The sequence below is a fragment of the Miniopterus natalensis genome, chromosome 10 (genome assembly GCF_054644295.1).
Source record: "Miniopterus natalensis isolate mMinNat1 chromosome 10, mMinNat1.hap1, whole genome shotgun sequence".
Classification (NCBI taxonomy): Eukaryota; Metazoa; Chordata; class Mammalia; order Chiroptera; family Miniopteridae; genus Miniopterus; species Miniopterus natalensis.
The window spans coordinates 8575360-8593811 of record NC_142090.1 but is presented as its reverse complement, the minus strand read 5'-3'; the positions used below and the strand labels follow the sequence as shown (position 1 = coordinate 8593811).

Sequence of the window (18452 nt, the reverse complement as noted above, 5' to 3'; positions counted from 1 at the left end):
CTGGAGCGGGTCCAGTTCATACCCGCAGCCAGGTCATTAATATTCCACTGCCTCCGCATAAAGGAGCCCTGAGACCCCACTGCCCCCACAGCGCCCCCAAAAGCATTAGCAGCACAGTCCGGCTTAATTTGCCAACCAGTCCTGGAAGGTAAGTTTGTATTTCAAACTCTGAAAAATCAGCATCTAGGTCGGCAGCAGTATTCTGGGAACTGATACAATCTAATTCTGCCCCACATCTTAATTTCCTTCCCCCTTCTCACTGTTCACACACATGACTGCTGCCCAGCACAGTGCTTCAACCTTGAACTACAATTTCTTAAAACATCTGTCAAATATTTCTGTTATATAAAAGTTCCATGCTTTGAAGAACCTATGGGAGTAGAAAAAGTTTCTCTAGAAATGTCACTGAACTATAATTTCAACCTATTTGCTCTATGTGATAAATATATCTGACTATACTAGGGATTATGTGCTTTAAAAAAATAATTTTGTTCACTGAAAATTTACCTGTGTGTTTTTTCATTTTTTAAATGTGATTTTGGCTATAAACTCTTTAGTGCATTTATCTTTGCAGTCTAAATTGCACTCTAAAAAATATGAACACAGCTGAGTTAGACCAGAGTGGCTGCTCTCTTCGCAAATCACCGATTTCTGCTAAAATTTTAGCTTTTTTATTGCATCATGAAGGCACAGTAAGATCATTTGGCAAATTGTCAAGGTATTATTCTAGAGCCTCACCTACACCATTTTAACCAATGTATGATCCAGAAGCTATTTCCTGTTCAGCCTCACAGTAAGCCTCCGTGTCCTGCTACGTGTGTGTTTTTAGCCTAGTGGCTGGAATCTGCCAGTCTCGAGAGGTGCTGCTCTTCTAGCACTAACCATGCCAACTTGGACAAGAGGGGGACCTTGAAAGACGGGCAATCGTTCCCCATCCGCTGAGCTGGGCAGTCCGCCGGAGTGCCTGTGCACGTGACAAAGCTGTGGCTAACTCATTAAGGTGTACTGTCCTGCCAAACCCACTGAAAATTAAAATTATATCATTGTTAGTGCAGTGATACCATACTCTTTAATATCATGCAACTGACCTACGGTTGAGATTCTGAAACGTACCCTACACAGGTTCTGGCACCACCTGCAACAACGTTCAGACGCTCCGAGCTACATTTTCAGTATTACTGCTTAAATGTATAATGCCCTTTAGGACAAAATGAGAGCGCTCAAATATAAGCACACACAAAAGTTAAAATCCTAAATCATCTTCATGTTCTAGAGCTCCTGACTTCATATTTAAAAATAAATAACTATTCATTACCTCATTCCGAGGAGGTAGTTTTTTTGAAGAGGTCACCTGAACTCTGCGGTATGTTTCAAACTAAAGCTACATGAGGTTTGCCCGAGGCGGAGGGTGAATGTACAGGACGGGGGTGGGGTGAGGGCTGCGGAGGGGTGTGCAGTCCCGATGAATAAAGGTAACCGTATGACAGAGAGCTGTGACCACCCCCAGGAGAACCTGGGAAATATTTACAGTTTCCGGTGGACAGTGCTGAAGTCTTGAATTCTCTTTATACTAACTATATAGTGTCCTTTCTTCTCCAACACCAACATGAATATAACATGTATACTTTATATATATGATTTTATCTTCTAGGATGTCCCAGTGTGTCCTACAGATCTCACACACACTCAGGGACTGCATGTTCAGGAACCAGACTTTGACAGCTAGACAGAGCCTTCTTTTAAGGTGCATGTGAGTATAAATAACCACACTGGATTTTTCTATTCACAAATCCCTTTTATAAACTACTTGTTGGTCTATTATTTCACTGGCTAAAGTCTAGATCCTAGACTTTAGTTTAAAGATTTAAAAAAAAAAAAAGCCCATCAGGAATACTGTATCTTTTAAAACAATCTTCTATGGTTGTTCTCAAATTTTTCAGAAGGCTTCACCTTTCCTTACCCCAAATAAAATGCCCGACAGAAGGCACTGCAGCCACCTTACGGAAAGACAGAATTACCACCTTGCAAGACAATCAGTGAAGCAGCCACACACTATCTATACAAATTCTCATAAAGTGCTTAGCACATCAAGGAGTTCCTCCTTGCATTCTTAGGAGCTCGGCAAGTTTATCTGTAGTTAAGCATCAAACAGTAAAGCAAGTGAAACCCAGAGGGAAACCCCTTTTTCATGTCAATTGTAAACTAGACAAAAAACAATTGACAGAAAAAAGGAAGAAAAGGGAAATTTTCCAATCTTATTTTTATTTTTGAAGGGCTCTATACAAATTTCTCAAGAATACGCTGAGCCTGGCTTCTGGGCACAGTCACTTGAGATCAAGTCTATTTCTCCTTTTCAAATGAGACAGCAACCTATTCAAAAAAGAAAGGGGGAAAAAAAGTGTATCACCTTGAATTTTACGTGGAAAACTCCAATGCTGAGCTTCGTCCAGAACTAGTTCCTGTGCTGGCTCCTGCTGCCCAGGTAGCCCTGCACCTCTGCCTACTCAGCAGACTGCCTCTAGTTTAAGCCTGGCTCTCTGCAGTCTTGGTAAAGGGAACACAAGCATGCTGAAAAGCATCCATGGGGACATATTAGAAAGAAAAACAGACAATGCTTTTAAAAGAGGCAGCATCACACACACAAGATGCTCTTCCAATGAGCACACAACATTTCTATCTTTGCAATTTCTGCATTTTGTTAAGATACTGCTCTGCTTATGTAAGAATGAAGAACACGTTGCTTTTCAAACTCACTAATAACTTCAGTACATTTTTCATTCCACTGGGACAACCTTTTACAAGTCCATGGAATTTTCAGTAGGTCTTCCTGTGAATACAGGTATTTTAGCAAAAATCAACTACTGGCAGCGAGCTTTAATAGGCTGAAAGATAGCGGGGGAGTTGCAATCTGAAATTTTAAAGTAACAATTTCTAATTCCCTGATTTATTTTATAGGTCCTGTCCAGTTTCTTTCAGATCCTTGGCTACCTAGCTTGGTTGGGCTAAGTACATTTGATTTACATTACCAAATCCTGGTAAGAGATTCTACACTCATGATAGGGAGGTATCTGCCATTAACATGTCCAGAGACACTTTGTCACTCCTGTGACTTACACCACCCTTTAGAAAAGGCCAAAGGAGGCTATGACTAGGTTATATTTTCCATTTACACAAAGACAAAGAATGAGGTTTTTAATATCACAGCAGCTCTTGCTATAAAAACAACTGATGTGAGGCCTCACACATCCTCTTAGTCCCAACACGCCTAAAATTGCCGTATTCTCTGCCTGGGGAACTCAGCTGCCAAATTACCCAACCTTTTGAAGACCAGGCTTGGGGAAAAAGGAAAAAGAAGAGTGAATGGAGACACCACCGTTTTTATTTTAGGTTGCATATTCTGGATAAAAGACTACAAAGAGAATGAGCATGTAGTGTAAGAGTAAATGGGAAGAAACGATGAGTTATTAGCAGAGATGTTAGTGTGGATCCAGCAAGTACCATTATTTAAAAATTATAAATATTTGTCATACGCTAAGACTCCCCATATTTAGGTAGAGAAAAGGAGAATGATTTTTCTTTAAAAGTGGTTTATATAACAAAAATACAATTTTCCAGGGTATATAATTCTAATGGGAAGTATTCTTTTATTCCAATTCAATTAAATCTGAAAATTATTTTCTTTTCAATAAAAATATAATAGAAGAAACTTAGAAATTAAAAGCTGTACCTTACATTTAAATTACACAAATGTCTCACATTCAAAACTGTTATCGAGCAGTTTTGTAGGTATAATTAGATACCACCATGGCATTTTTGTGCCTTGGACAAAGTAGCCACGTAAGTACTTGGTGACTGGAAGAGCTTAGGAGGAAGGTTTTCCTGAGAACTTGCTATATTGTGGAGGGAAAAAAAATCCCCAGACCCTTCTCTTCATTGCTGGACCCAATGAGCAAAGAGGCAATGTGTACCAGCACTTTCCAGCCTGCTTGCTAGGCAGATACCCTCAGGGAGCAGGGAAACAGAAGGCCAGAAACCCAGGTCAGGAACAAGATGCAGCATTCCCTTTCCCTCTGCACCAAAACATGGCTCCGCTTCCCTCATCCTCCGTTTAAATAAAATAGCTTCATTTTGATAAAGCCCTGTCAGGGACTGAACATGCACCACACAGATGGGGCATGCTGCATTTTTGTTCCATCCCTCAGAAATGAACCAGTGGCGGCGAGGGGAAAGAGCTCCACAGCAGAATCCCAGAACAGGAAAGAGACGGTGCTTGGTGATTGCAACTGCCCCATCAGATGATCAGCACACATCGACCTGGTGGTTAGAAGGGCACAGTCGACCGGCAGGCTTTCCCAAGCTGTAGCAGCAGTTTCTTTCCATCATGCCTGACCGTCAAAAGGTCAGAACTCAGGGTCTCTCCTCTTTCTTCCTGGGACTGGGCAGACTTGTATGCACGTGGTGTTTGTGTTGCAGAAGAAACACTGGCAGCAGAGAATTCTGGTTCCTAAACATTCTTCCCTCTTTTCTTGGATGGGAAGTCCCACTCTGTTCCACACCAGCTTAGCACTGACAATTTTGTATCTTTAAAAAAAGATCTGAGGAACAGAACTGTGTTTTGATGTTAACAAATTGTACGAACACAAGACTTAAGAAATAAGAGTAGATGCTGCCATGATGGTGTGGCTACTTGAAGGCTGCAAATTCTCCTGTAGAGGGAGGACAAGAGCTAGTTTTAAAAAAGTTTTCTCAATTAACCTAGACACACAGAAAAGCCTCATTGAAACCTCACTGAAAGATGACTAGCTCCTATTACAATCTAGCATCATCACCACTAATTTAAAAAGCAAAAATGGCTGAAACTGTGAAAGAAGGTAACTTACATAGTACATAGAGTTCAATTACATCAATTAAGTATCAAGTCTGCAGATAATTTCCTAGTTGGGTTTTACATGCTATGGTTCTAATCAAGCTGAAAATAGTTCCAATGAACAAAATAACTCAGAAACTGACTGTAAAACAGTAAGGCTGATTTGCCCCTGAATTATAAGCTTGTTTCATTATAATGCCACTATTAGAAAGGAAGCAGCAAAAATTATCCTCATTTTGCAAAAGATAAAAAAGAAGAGATCAAATGACTTGTCCACATTACACATGACAGCAGGAAAGAAAATCCAGGCTCTCCATCTTCTCGTTCATTTCACCTTTTAAACTACCAACAAATTACATACAGGCACGTCACTGGACATCATTCTCAGCACAAGAATTCTGTCTGAAGTGTGACACTCCTTTAGCTTACTGAATTTGGAGGCTTCACTGGGGGGCCATTATTTTTCACCTGCCATTTTGTCCACAGCTTCTACTTGTAACTGGAGGTCGGTTCCTCTTATTATATACACTATAGTTAACTTCTGGGGGGTGGTTAATAATTGAGAACTACCAGAATTTGGCCAGCCTTAACATCATTTTTCAGTAACAGCAGCTTCTGATGAGGAACCAAGCAATCGTTTACATGAATACACTACTTAACCCAGGAGTAACCTACTCATTTTTGGCCTGCCATTAGATTCTGTTTACTAGAGAACACTCGCACGTTCCAGCAGCCAACAGGTTGCTAATAGCTGGCTGACTGGGCCCTTAGACTGAATGCTGCTAATATTAGCAATTAGTTGAGTACCTGCTATATATCAGGTGCCTCACTGAATACTTCACATGTTTGCATCTGATCCTCATAACTCTACGAGGCAGGTGCTATTACTTCTCTGTATCTTACAAAGGAACAAGCTGGGGTTTACAGTGGTTAACTTGTCTAAGATCTCACAGCTAGAAAATGGCAGAGATGGAATGCAAAGCCAGGTGCTGACTCCAAAGTCCAGGGTCTTAACAATTAACAAGCCCCTAAACTATTTTCAATAATTACTAATTTGTTTTCCCATTCTGGTTACAACTACGAACTGGGCTGCAGATAATGATACTATCTCTTTTCATCTAAAGATTCCTTTAAACAAGCAATTAGTCAAGATACTGGGAGCCAAAAGATCAAGGAAGAGTAAAAGAATTATTACCTCATATTTAAATTTAAAAGGACTAGGAAATTTGCACCAATAAGAAAAATAGCCAAATTACTAAGACCTTGGAGAGAAAACATTTAGAGCATAACCATAGGACAATATTTTATTAACAGAGACTCAATAAATATATAAACATTCCCGTTATGGTCTGAGTACCTTATGGTTTTAAGGTTGCTATTTTTTTTCAGTATTTTAATACATTTCTTAAAAGCAATTTTCAACATTCTTATGAGTAGTCACTGTATCTAGCAGAATCTAAATCTCATTAAAGGAAGCAAATGTAAAAACAGGATTTACCTAACAGAAATCTTTATAAAAAAATGGCTAGACTTTGTCTATTAAGTGAGAATATCAGAAAATGGTAACTCTAAGCCAAATCTTATATATTACATTAAAATATAACCTGACCATCAAGAGGTCAGGTTATATGAAAAAATCTTTAATGTTTCTTATTTATCAGTACAACTTAGACACTCCATTTTCTTGAAGTGCTCTACTCTACAAACTTCAATATTAACCTTAATAATGAAAAGCCTTAAACAACCTCCCAAAAGCACAAAAATCTTACCAACGCAGTCCAAATTGACTACCAATAAGGCAAACACTACCCATCATCCTACCCGAGCCCACTGCTTCTAATGAAATACAGTTCTTTTCATATTCAGACTTCAGGTCCAGGAAAAAACAAGGGCAAAAAGAAGGGATCAATAATCCTGAAGAAATCTAAGAAAAAGATGGGGTTAACAAGTGATAGATCTGCTTTTTGGGGAAAAAAATATTTTCTTGCTTATTCTTTCCTGCATTATCTGGAAATCTCTATTAGCCCACCTCCCGCCCTATTTTATTTGAAGTATGAGTCAATTTTGCTTGTGTGAAGTTATTTGAAGTGAAGTACCCAGACACTCTGTGATTTAAAAAAAAAATCTCGGTATATCATTTTAATTATTAACTGAAAATTCAATGAAAGGCCAAAAAGAAACTTTTTGTTTTTAACCTTGTTTCTGGTTGAGAAGAACCTAAGCTCAATTTTCCATTTGACTTTATTTAGGAATAGGGCAGAGACACTTGGGAAGACCCTGTGATTTTATTATTTTATTTATTTATTTTTGCATGTTGGGGCCCGGGTTTCACCTTCCCACATCAGGTGGGTGGTGAGCTGAGGCGCCATGTGGCTCTGAGCACCAAATCTCACCCACAGCTACGGCCAAAGCTGTGATTTTCAACCAACGCTGAGACCCTGTGATTTTAGACACCTCAAATATCATGGTTTTATTTGAAAACTATGGATTTTATTAACTAGTTTTAGGATATTACAAAATAACTACATTTTATTCCAGAATTGAATGTATTTTTCAGTGGCTGTTATACATATAATTTGATAAAAATTCCCCTGAATGAGAAAATATGCTATGAAAAGTCTAATAATGTTATTTTGTACATAAATCAATCAGTGCTTTAGATAGAGGGGGCAGTCATTTATAACCAGAATAAGCCCCATTCTTTCTTTGTGGTAATCTTTCAGGCTGTTTCAAAAGGATGAAGAACACTCTGGCATAGACACACAGGATTTCTTAAAATTCTTTAGAGAAATGACCCCAGAAGAGATGAAACACTTAGTAAAATAAAAAGTGCTATAGGAATGCTCAATAATTCTCAATTAAATAAGGCTATGACTGACAAAATGCTTTAGTCATGAAGTACCCATATCATAATACTGTATTAAAAAAAAAAAAAAAAAAGGTAAATCATTTCCTTAAATTGAGGAAGTGGCCAACTGGAGAGAAAGGCCAAGTAAGCTGGTGTGTTAAACAGATCCTATTTAAGAGAGGACGATTTTAACTACTGGCTTAGTATTTAAATGGCTAGTACGATACTGTAATATCAGGAAATAAACAGACCTGAAACATTTTAATAGATGCTATGATACCTTAAAATGAAAAAGACAAATCTTATTTCTCATCATTGACTAATAAAACTTCCAAAGTGTGAAACAAACTTTATGAAAAGGCTGCTTCTAAAAAAGGAAACCAACATCAATGAAAACATGTGAGGGCCCAGGTTTTAGGAGAGAAGTCACAAGAGAATGAGTGTCCTGTTGCAATGACCTAGTTAAAGTGATTAACTTTACATATGGTTAAGAAAATAATGTTTTTCTTTATTTGGAGAATATATCTAAAACTCAGTATAAAACAAACAACAGAAAGGGAAACTACCATATGTCATGCTAATGCTTCCTACTTCTCCAGGTCCATGTTATCTCGGCATCTCACCTGCTGCTGTTAATGTTCTTCCACTAACATTTCCAGTGGGCCCCATTTGGAAAGAAAATAATTACTAATGAGACCCTTTGGAGGTAGGTTTCAATGTTTACTGAGTAGCAGTTCTAAAAGCTTAGCAATGAATGCCCTCTGGCAAAAGAGACTGACCAAGGAAGGAAGGGAAGGATGCAGATGCTGGGGGACTGGGGGACTGGGCAGGCGGAAAGAGAGGGTAGAGAGGAAGGGGAAGGGCAAAAGCACACTGGGGAATTACAGAGAGAGCCCTACCAATCAAGAGCCTTTGACTCCCGTGCCTCCAGATGGTCTTGGAGCCCTCCACAGAGCAAGTCAGCCTTGCTAGCTACTTGCCTGCTGTCCAATTGTGAATAAAGCCCACTTAATAATTACTAATAATCATCTGTAGTCACTGCAGGATTTAGAAATCGTGCACTTTGATGTTTCCCAACATGTTACAGTATCTTGTCTTTCTTATTCTTTCAAATACAAAAAGAGTTTTTTCCCACTACTGTTCCCTAAAAGTGAAAACCATGAATCAATTTCTAAAAACTTGAACGGCATTACTTATCTTACGCTACCCAAATGAGGGGCAAAAGTTATGGCATACTTATCACTGAGTGGTTTTCCTGGATGAAATCTAACCTATTCAAATAAAAAAAGTATTTAAAAAACTTGTGATACTTAAAAACTAAGTTATTATTAACTTAAAGTCTTTCCAATTTTCATCTTTACTGGCTTCAGAGGACAGAATTTATGCGAATGCTGTCCGTGTGCCTGAATACCTCTTAGCTGTCGGCTGTATTTAAAACCAGCACAAATCCAAATCGAATAAATGAGGATGCACTGAAGAGGCTGACATTGGTCCCTAGGCTGACTCTGAAGCAGAGATGGCAATTTTTTTGATAAGGGGACAGCAATGCTGCTTCCCAGTAAGATTGTGGTTCACAGCAAGAATACACTGACTGCCACATTACAGTAATTTTCTACGTAAGACAGTGTAAGCATTAGAAAGCGCTAATAAATACTTTGCACCATGGAACACACACAAAAAAGAATGGTGTTCATTCATAATAAGTAGAATTGCTGGACAAAGGATATAAGGAGCATGGAAATTTTATGAGGCACATGGATAAGGTGATTGCTAAAACAGGCATCACAAGAGGTAAGATAATTTAAAGTAATAATAATTTAAAAAAACTCCATTACCTGGTGTTTGGAAACCAGAGATATCTAAAAAAAAGTAAACCTCAGAGTTCTCACAGGATTCTGTGAATATTTTTTGGGGGGAGGGAGCAGTGAATTTATAAGGAAGTTTGCTTTTATGTAAGATATCTTTAATATATAAAGACACATCTAAAAGAAACTCCAATTTATAACATTTCCCCACTAAAAATCAAAGTTAAACCATGTTACTCATGTCAAACATGCTATTCCTCAGCAACAGCTTCAGTTACCTGCACCCACAGTTTATAAAAAGAAATTTAGTCTAGTCTATTGCTTTAAGGGAATAAAGGACATTCACACTTTCCAAACTATAATAAAAAGAGATAGTTACAAGAAAAATATTAAGAATAAAAATAAGCTTATTCAAGTTTAGTGACTTCCTGAATGTGATCTGTCTCGTTTGCCTAACCTGACACAGCCTAACCTGCTGTCAACCTTCCACTGCACACATATACAGAGTGCTGCTGTTCTTGGGAGACCCTAACAGACGGGTGGCAGCTAATGACAAAAGGTACATGGGAAAAATTTAATTGAAGTTTAATAATTAGAATAACCGAGTAAACAAAACAACCTTGGGACAGGAAGTAAAGCATCTGGAAGAGGCATTGCAAATTTTTAGCAATGTCTATGCATTTAAAAAACCCTTGGATGTTAAAAATCCAATGCTAGGTATGAATTTTAGATCAGAAAAAATTACATCCAGTCTTTAAACACATAAGTGTTCTTTGGCTCACCTTAAAAAAAATTCCTATTCAATTTAACAAACATATATAAGCAAACATATGTTCAATATAAGCAAACATATGTGCATTTTCCTTTGTCCCTACCCTCCTACACTCTCACACATATAATATGTTTCAGTGGACAGGAAACGCACCATATCCCCCTGCCTGGATGGGTGTTTTTGGAGAAGCACAAGCATACAGACTAAAATCCTCTGTTTGGAAGCCAGCCCGATTCAAGGAGGGTTCTGATGCACTGCGGTGAATTTTTGGCAATGAGCGGGCCAGCAGCTCAATAGAGGCGAGAATCTGGAAAAAAAAAAAAAGACAGAATGAAAATCTAGGTGGTATTAACCTTTAAGAGCCCCATCATAATTTACAGTAAAGTACCTGAAACCTTACAGTGTTTTCAGTATTATTCTAAATGCTAGAAAAATATTTGAGAAACTGATATTTTTCCTTAAAAAGAAAATTATCAAACTACTACAACTTTAATCTCTGTAAAATGAATGGGGAAAGTCACCCATAATTAGCTTTGATTTACATTTTAGATCATTTGTCAGCCTTGAACAGTAAATAATAAAAAATTTTAAACCAATTACATGCCTATTTCTCACAGATCACAAGTCTGTTTTGGGAAGATGGGAGCATAAATGAGTAAAGCACTATGTGACCTCCTAACAGAACCATCAGAGCAACTCTGTCTTTAAAGAAACTTAGTAATGGGAAATGTTCTACATACATTATTAAACGTATGACCCCAAAGACCCAGACTGCTAGTGGCATACGAGTGTGAAGTGACAGGTGAGAACCCAAGAGAGGAGGAGAAGACAGGAAAACTCACCATAGAAATTCAGCATATTTTAAGGTATAAAGAAACAAGTTATGACTCTTCAAGGCATACAGTGTGGTAATGTATGAATGTAATCATGAGACATACGTATAAAGGGCTTAGCACAATGCCTGGCATATAATAAGTACTCAATAAAACTTTAGCAGCCATTATTATTTTTCTGAGCTACCAAAACTTTTTTTTTCTTCTTCTTTTTAAAATTGGGTAGCCAATTGGATTTTTAAGTTTTGTAACCCTTGAATTTTTTTTTTTTTTTTTTAAATGTATCTTTATTGACTTCAGAGAGAGGAAAGGAGAGGGAGAGAGAGAGAGAGAAACATCAATGATGAGAGAGTCATTGATAGGCTGCAGCCCGCAACCCGGGCATGTGCCCTGACAGGGAATCGAATCCCGATCGTCTGGATCCTAGGTTGATGCTCAATTGTTGAGCCACGCCTGGCCGGGCCAAAACTCTTTAAAATTAAACTATAATCTGTATAATGATTAGTATAAAAAGGTGAAAAAGCAAGCAATGTTACAAATTTTTAAAAATTACAAGCATAACACACAAATAAAAGTTCAAATAACAGGAAAAGTATAAACCCTTCCTTCCAGGGGTAACCGCTGTTGAAGAGTCTATACTTTCTTCGGGACCCTTCCTTTGCATAACATGCACATATGGAAACAGCTCACCTCCACACTCACCACCATTTAAAGTGGTATCCCACACATCTCTGGCTGTGTTGCTTTTTCCCTGTGATATCCATGCCATCTACAGAGCTACCTTGATCTCTATGTCTTTGATTTTCCCTTTTACACTCAAACATTCCTGTACGTATCTGAATACTTGTGGAAGCAGATTCTGTAGTACAGGTTTTCAGGAGTGAAATTATCAGAGCAAAGGGTATATGTAATTTAAGTTTATGGATCCTACCAAGTCCCTTCTAAAGGCCCAGTCAATTTACATGCCACCAACACTGTTAAACTTAAAGGGAAGGATCTTCCTCCATTCCCAGCATGTTCCCCATGCTGGCTACTGCCAAGCTGAGGGGCAAAATCAAAACACATTTCACTACTGTACTGTTCTGCATTTTAATGACTATCACTGAACTCTAAACATTTAGGCCTAAGTTCATTCACATTTGTATCTCTTCTGTGAGATGCTAATTCATACCCTTTGCTTATTTCCTATTGATTATCTTTGACTTATTGATTTGAAGAAGCCCTTTGTACAAGTATTTAATCTTTGTTATATATGCTATAATTATTTTTCTCTGTTTAACTTTCAGTACTATTTTTACTATATAAAAGCTTAAAAACTTTGAATGGAGTAATACCTGCTAATCTTTTCCTTTATAACTTCTGAATTTTATCTCTTGCTTAGCAAAGCTTTTCCTACCTCAAGGTTATAAAAATGATTTCATTTTTTATACAGTTTTATTTTTTACATGTAAATCTTTAGCCACTTAAAATTTGTTTGTGTATGGTGTGAAAAGAGATCCTCTAATGAAAATTTAAAAATAATACTTAAAAGGGGTAGCCTTCAATAATCTGGAAAATTCATGTATGGATTTCATTTTCTGATACCATGAAAAGAATGAAATGTTATTTTTATTTAGGAATATGAACATTTTGTCCCTTTAAACACCCTTTAAAAAGTGGGCCTAAGCATATGATTTGCATTATTAGTCTACATCAACCTTGTTAAGTAGGAAACCCTAGCACCTGGGATGTGAAAAGAACATGGTGTGGGGTCCTGCTGACACTGGCCAACAATACTGGCCTTTTACTCTGATAGCACCTTAAAGCAGTTATTTTCTGGGTTAAAAATACAACTCTTTCTCAAAAGAATTCCAATTTGTAAAACACATATCTACTCAAACAGTTAGCCTCCCCTCCCCACTCTGAGATAGCCCCTGAAGAGACCTGGTAAAACAATAAATTCCATCTTTAATTCTTTTTTTATTTTTAAATCCCCACTCGAGGATAATTTTTCCCATTGCTTTTCAGAAAGAGTGGAAGTGAGAGAGACAGAGAGAGAGAAATATCAATGGAGACACACACTGATTGGTTGCCTCCCACTTGAGTGCCAATGGGGGCTGGGGATTGAGCCTGCAACCGAGGTATGTGCCCTTAGCCAAAATTGAACCCGGGACCCTTTAGTCTGCGGGCTGACGCTCTAATCACTGAACCAAACTAGCTAGGGCTATCTTTAATTCTTTAGATGGGGATAAAAGGTTCACTCACTCCTGTTAACAGTGGCCTTTGTCGAAGAAACTTAGTTAGGACTGGGTATTCAAAGGCATAGGTTTAGAAAGGACCAACTCAGTAATTACGGTAGCTGAGTAACTATGGGAGTCAGCACTTCCCATTTGAAAACTGTAGTGACTGATTGAGACACATTTATACAGTTCTATCAGGAATTCCGAAGCATCATAAAACACTACCAGTGGGCTACTATGTTACAATATCTACTACAGCTAAACTTTCTAAGCTTATTCAGGTAATTGTTACAGTTTGTGAGGCTTACTGAAAGATTATTAATTTAAGGGCTTTAGCCTTATAACAGAAACAGATAAAAAGGAATGGAAAATATCCAAAAATCAGAGAAAGGCAGACAGTGCTGACAGCTGCCTTTTCCTTTAGACCAGGTGGAATGCCCCTCAAAAAGATCTAGTATTAAAGGAAAGTTTTGAATTTGTTTATTTTACCATCAAGAATAATTAAAGCAACAGTACTCAAAGTGTGCTCTGTGGAAAAGTTATCTTCATCATAACACTAAGGTATTATTTGCCTTTGTCACTGTCATTTCATAGGTATAAGTGGTGTTTTCAGAAGCTACATGATGTAAGATATTACATCATAATGAATGCAAACCAGAGAATCCAGCTGTCTTCTTTCTGCAGAGGTCTGCAAAAAACGTAAAACAATGCTACTTTTCTCACTCATTTAAAAAAATACATTTCTGTTGATTTCAGAGAGAGGAAGGGAGAGGGAGAGAGACAGAAACATCAATGATGAGAGAGTCATTGATTGGCCGCCTACTGCACACCCCCTGCTGGGGATCGAGCCCATAACCTGGGCATGTGCACTGACTGGGAATCGAACTGGGATCTCCTGGATCATAGGTCAATGCTCAACCGCTAAGTCACGCCAGCCAGGCCTCACTCATTTTTTGTTTTGTTTGGGAAAACACAATTAACTTCATAAAAATATTACTTAACATGTAACAGTTTTATTATGTTTAAATAAATTTATAAACATTTTTAAAACTTAAAAACTTAATTTTAAGTTCTAAAATGGTAATTAATAATTACTTATATACAAAAGCTCTTTGGAGGTCTTTAATCGTTTTAAAGTGCGTAAAAGCGTTCTGAGACCAAATGTTTGAGAATGGCTAGATAGAAGCGAAGTCTTTCTGAACATTGTGAACTGGAACCCCAAGTTTTTAAGGTAGTACCACTGTTCAATCTTTATGAAATCATCTCTGTGTCTACTTATTTGGAGTCTGAACATAATCACATGAATCCAAATCCATGAACTACAAACTGTGCGCTCTAAAAAGTGGTTAAAAATCTGCACCTGAATATTAGTCTGTCCTTTTAGGTAAGATAAAGTTTTTTCTTACTTGGGGAAAGAGTGGTCTCTCATCTCTCTTCTTTTTTAGGCACTCTGCCATTAATCTCTTCATGGCTTTTGGGCAGTTACTTCGTACCTTACTGAGATCTGGAGATAGATACCCTCGTCCCACCATAAAAATTATCTAGGAAGAAAAAAAGGCAAATCATAAAACTTGTAGATCTACAAGTTGAAAAATACACAAACATTGAAAATTCAACAAGCTGTACACTTAAGGCATGTGTACTTTTCTGTATGTACACTTCAATGAAAAGTTTAATAACACAATGCTAATATTCTGATGCCTACGTATACACTGGGAACCAGTATTTCATGGGCTGTAAGCTGAAATCTTCATGACCCCTGGGCTCTTGTTCAGGTCTCTTCAGGGTTCCCTATACTCCAGCTGCTTCATGAAATCCATCTTCCCACTGGTAGGGTCATCGTGCTAAAAGAGATCAGATTAAGCCTCTTTTCTACTTACATAATTTATTGGCTATAGTGCTAAGTCCTTTATATACATGTAGCAGGAAGCAAAAAAGTTAACCTTTTAGAAATTGTTTTTACATCAGCATTTTGAACTCTTTTGCTGAGGAAACTCTACTGGGGCATTTAGTTGTATAAATCTGAGAATCAGAGCTTCCTCCAGAGAGAACCAAAGTCTTCTGTTTAATAAGTAAAAAGGCTCGTCTTCTCTGTGTGCAGAGATTTGTAATTTTTCTAATTTCTTAATTTTTGGCTCTTTTGAAGGTGGTCAGAGACAGATGCGAGGATTCTTGGGACTCAGAGAGGAAAAAGGGGTTTTACTCTTAGAGGGAACTGGTCCAAAAGGGACAGACTAGAGGCTGATGTAGAGAGAGCCAGTAAGAGATCTCGTTACAGGGCAGAGCTAATAATCTTAAGGAAGCCAAGTTTGATATCCTACTTTATGTTATTTCCTATTTGGCGCTGTAACCACACTTGTTGAACTATAAGCTGACTGGCTAAGTACCACTAATGTGAAGGTATAAAGCAAATCCTCCTCCTACTTTACAGAAGTTACCTTCTACCAGCACAGAATTTCACTGCAGTACCCAGCTCCAGGGCGTAAAACTGCTGGGGTACCAAAGGGACACTTCCAAATACTGGTGTCTAACTGTACTCCAATGGATGGGTAACATTCCCTTTACTGGTTTCCAATTCTTTGCTTTTGTTAAATTATTGAATTGTCAGCTGATTATTAAAATAGTTATTAATGACAAATTATTATGTAATTTTTGGTATGTTAAAGAAATGAGTTCAAATAACGGAGTGGTATGGTGGATGGTAAAGAATTAATCTTGCCCACATGGAGGGCTGGCCTTTGCCTTTGGTTCCTGGGAGATAATCCCTAACCCTTTGGAATGTCCTGTCTGGTAAGTGTGTCTTTGTTTACCTGGGGCCCTGGGAGATGTCAGACAGTCTATGCTAAGAATGTGATTTATAGAGGGAGCTTGGACTCATGTGGTACCGGCTTGCCCTCTGGAGGGGCTGAAAACTAAGGTTGGCCACAGAGGTGGTAAAGCATATCTACATGGCTGAGTCCCAATAACAACTCTGAACTCCAAGGCTCAAGCAAGTTTCTCTGGTTGGCAATATTTCATCCCTGTTGTCACAACTTGGGTGCCAGGAGTATTTAGTGCTGTCCACAATTCCCCTGGGAGAGGCAACTGGAACTTCCATACCTGGAACTCTCCTAGATCCTTCCCTATGTGTCTTCCCTGGGCTGATGTTAATTTGTATTGCAATAACTACCTGTGAGAATTAACAACTTTCAGTGAGTTCTGTGAGACTTAGTGAATTACTGAACCTGAAGGTGGTCTTGGGGACCACAGAACTCTGCATACAGTTATAACGAAACCCCTGATTTTCTCATCTTCTTACTTATTTGTGCAATATTTCTCAGTGGAAAAGGACTGATGCTAAGTCCAGCTCATTCTAGCAAAAGTCATATTTATCCACAGATACATAAATGAATTGAAAAGAAAGGCAACACGTTGTTCAAGATACACATTTCCAATAAAATTTTACCTTCAATATTTTTATGTAATCAAAACTTGTTTTCATCACTTATAGTTATTAATAATGGAATGAGTCACAAATTAACAACTCATACCTGATAAAACCACAGGAAAAAATTTTAAAATTCTAAATTTAAATACTTTTGGTTGTTGCAGAGATGTAACTTGAGTGATCAATAAAAGAATTTAAAGCATAAAACTGTGTTACATTAGGATAAAATTCTGCCGGGAAAGTAGAATACATGTAGTTCACAGAGGAAAAAAAAGAGCCATGAAAAATTTCAAAAAAATTAATGAAGAACTTTTGTATTCTTTAAACAAGTGATGACAGGTATCAAATCAGTATGGCTTTTAGATTTTATTGGGTATATTTAAAAGACGGCTATCATGGCTGTATTTTGAAATGTTAATATAATACACAGGAAACTGCATTCTTCGCAATTATTTAAACTTAAGAGAGAGTCCTTCTTGGATGTAATTTATGGATAGAAGATTCAAGTGGCATATACGCTACAAAACCAGTAGCTTAGTTTGAAATTCTGGGGCTGGTTATTTTTATTCTCAATCTGCACTCAGCACTCCTGGCATCTCTACCCCTTCACTCACTCCTCTGTATACAGCTTGCTCACCCCCCTGCACTGCCTCAGAACCGTAAACTCCACCGAGTGCTCAGCCTGTGTTTTATTCATCTCTGTATCCCTCTATATCCCACAGTGCTTTGCATTTAGTAGGTATCAAAAAAAATTTATTAAAATAATTTGTGTATTGATAAGACACTGGTACTTATCATTTCCTGTCTCTTGAGAGCTTTACTTAGCACCCAGCCACCACGCTGTGAGCAAGTCCAAGTTTCCTGTGAAAAGATCTTCACATAAAGACCCAGGTGGAGAAGAACCGAGGGCTCTGGCTGGGCTTCCACCTGACAATCTGGTAGCACCTTGTAGGTTTGTGAATGAGCCATTTTGGAAGCAGATTCTTTAACACTCAGCGGATCTACCCCAGACTATACCATGTGAAACAGAGATAAGCCTTCACCACTGACAGCAGCCCAAATTGCAGATGCATAATTTGCTTAAGCCACTACGTTTTAGGTGGTTTGTCATAAGCAGTAAGTGGAATACACTTGAAACAACAGGTCAACATGTTATTTTCTTCTAAGGTGACACAGCACTTCTCCAAGAAAAGAAAACCATGAAGGTAGACAGTTAATATACGTAGCCTATGAGCACATTATTAATCTCAACTTAGAAGAGAAGCTGTACTGAAAAAGGGAAGAATACAGTAATTAGAGAACAAACTGGAATCATAAAGAGGAAAAAAAAAAAAAGAGCAGTTTCTCAGATTTTCAGCACTAGGGTAACTAAAGAGGCATGCTACTCTGCAAAGCAACACAGGGCTGGTCATCCCTCAAGGCGCTAAGAGACCTGTTTTAGATTTTTTTAAAAAATTGATTTCAGAGAAAGGGAGAGAGAGATAGAAACATCAACGATAAGAGAGTCATTGATTGGCTGCCTCTTGCACACTCCCGACTGGGCGTGTGTCCTGACCGGGAATCGAACCAGGATCTCCTGGATCCTAGGTTGATGCTCAACCACTAAGCCACGCTGAATGGGCAAGAATCTGATTTTTATAACTGGAAGGAATTCTTTAGTCCAATTTCTTATTTTTATAAT

General features: G+C 38.0%; 1 protein-coding gene and 1 non-coding gene across 3 annotated transcripts in view; both read right to left on the bottom strand.

Annotated features, from left to right (window-relative positions):
• Positions 1–4580: 4580 nt before the first annotated feature.
• Positions 4581–18452, bottom strand: part of BRAF (B-Raf proto-oncogene, serine/threonine kinase) — a 109780-nt gene continuing 95908 nt past the window's right edge. For both annotated transcript variants that reach the window (XM_087820978.1, XM_016205092.2), the window contains 3 exons: positions 14751–14885; positions 10446–10599; positions 4581–4706 (listed from right to left, as the gene is read on the bottom strand). In XM_087820978.1, coding sequence (XP_087677104.1) covers positions 4684–4706; positions 10446–10599; positions 14751–14885 — 312 coding nt within the window. In that variant the 3' untranslated portion in view covers positions 4581–4683. The remainder of the gene's footprint in view (positions 4707–10445; positions 10600–14750; positions 14886–18452) is intronic.
• Positions 7177–7296, bottom strand: LOC148092177 (small nucleolar RNA ACA64). The gene has a single exon (XR_015715249.1). It is a non-coding gene; the product is annotated as a small nucleolar RNA ACA64 (small nucleolar RNA).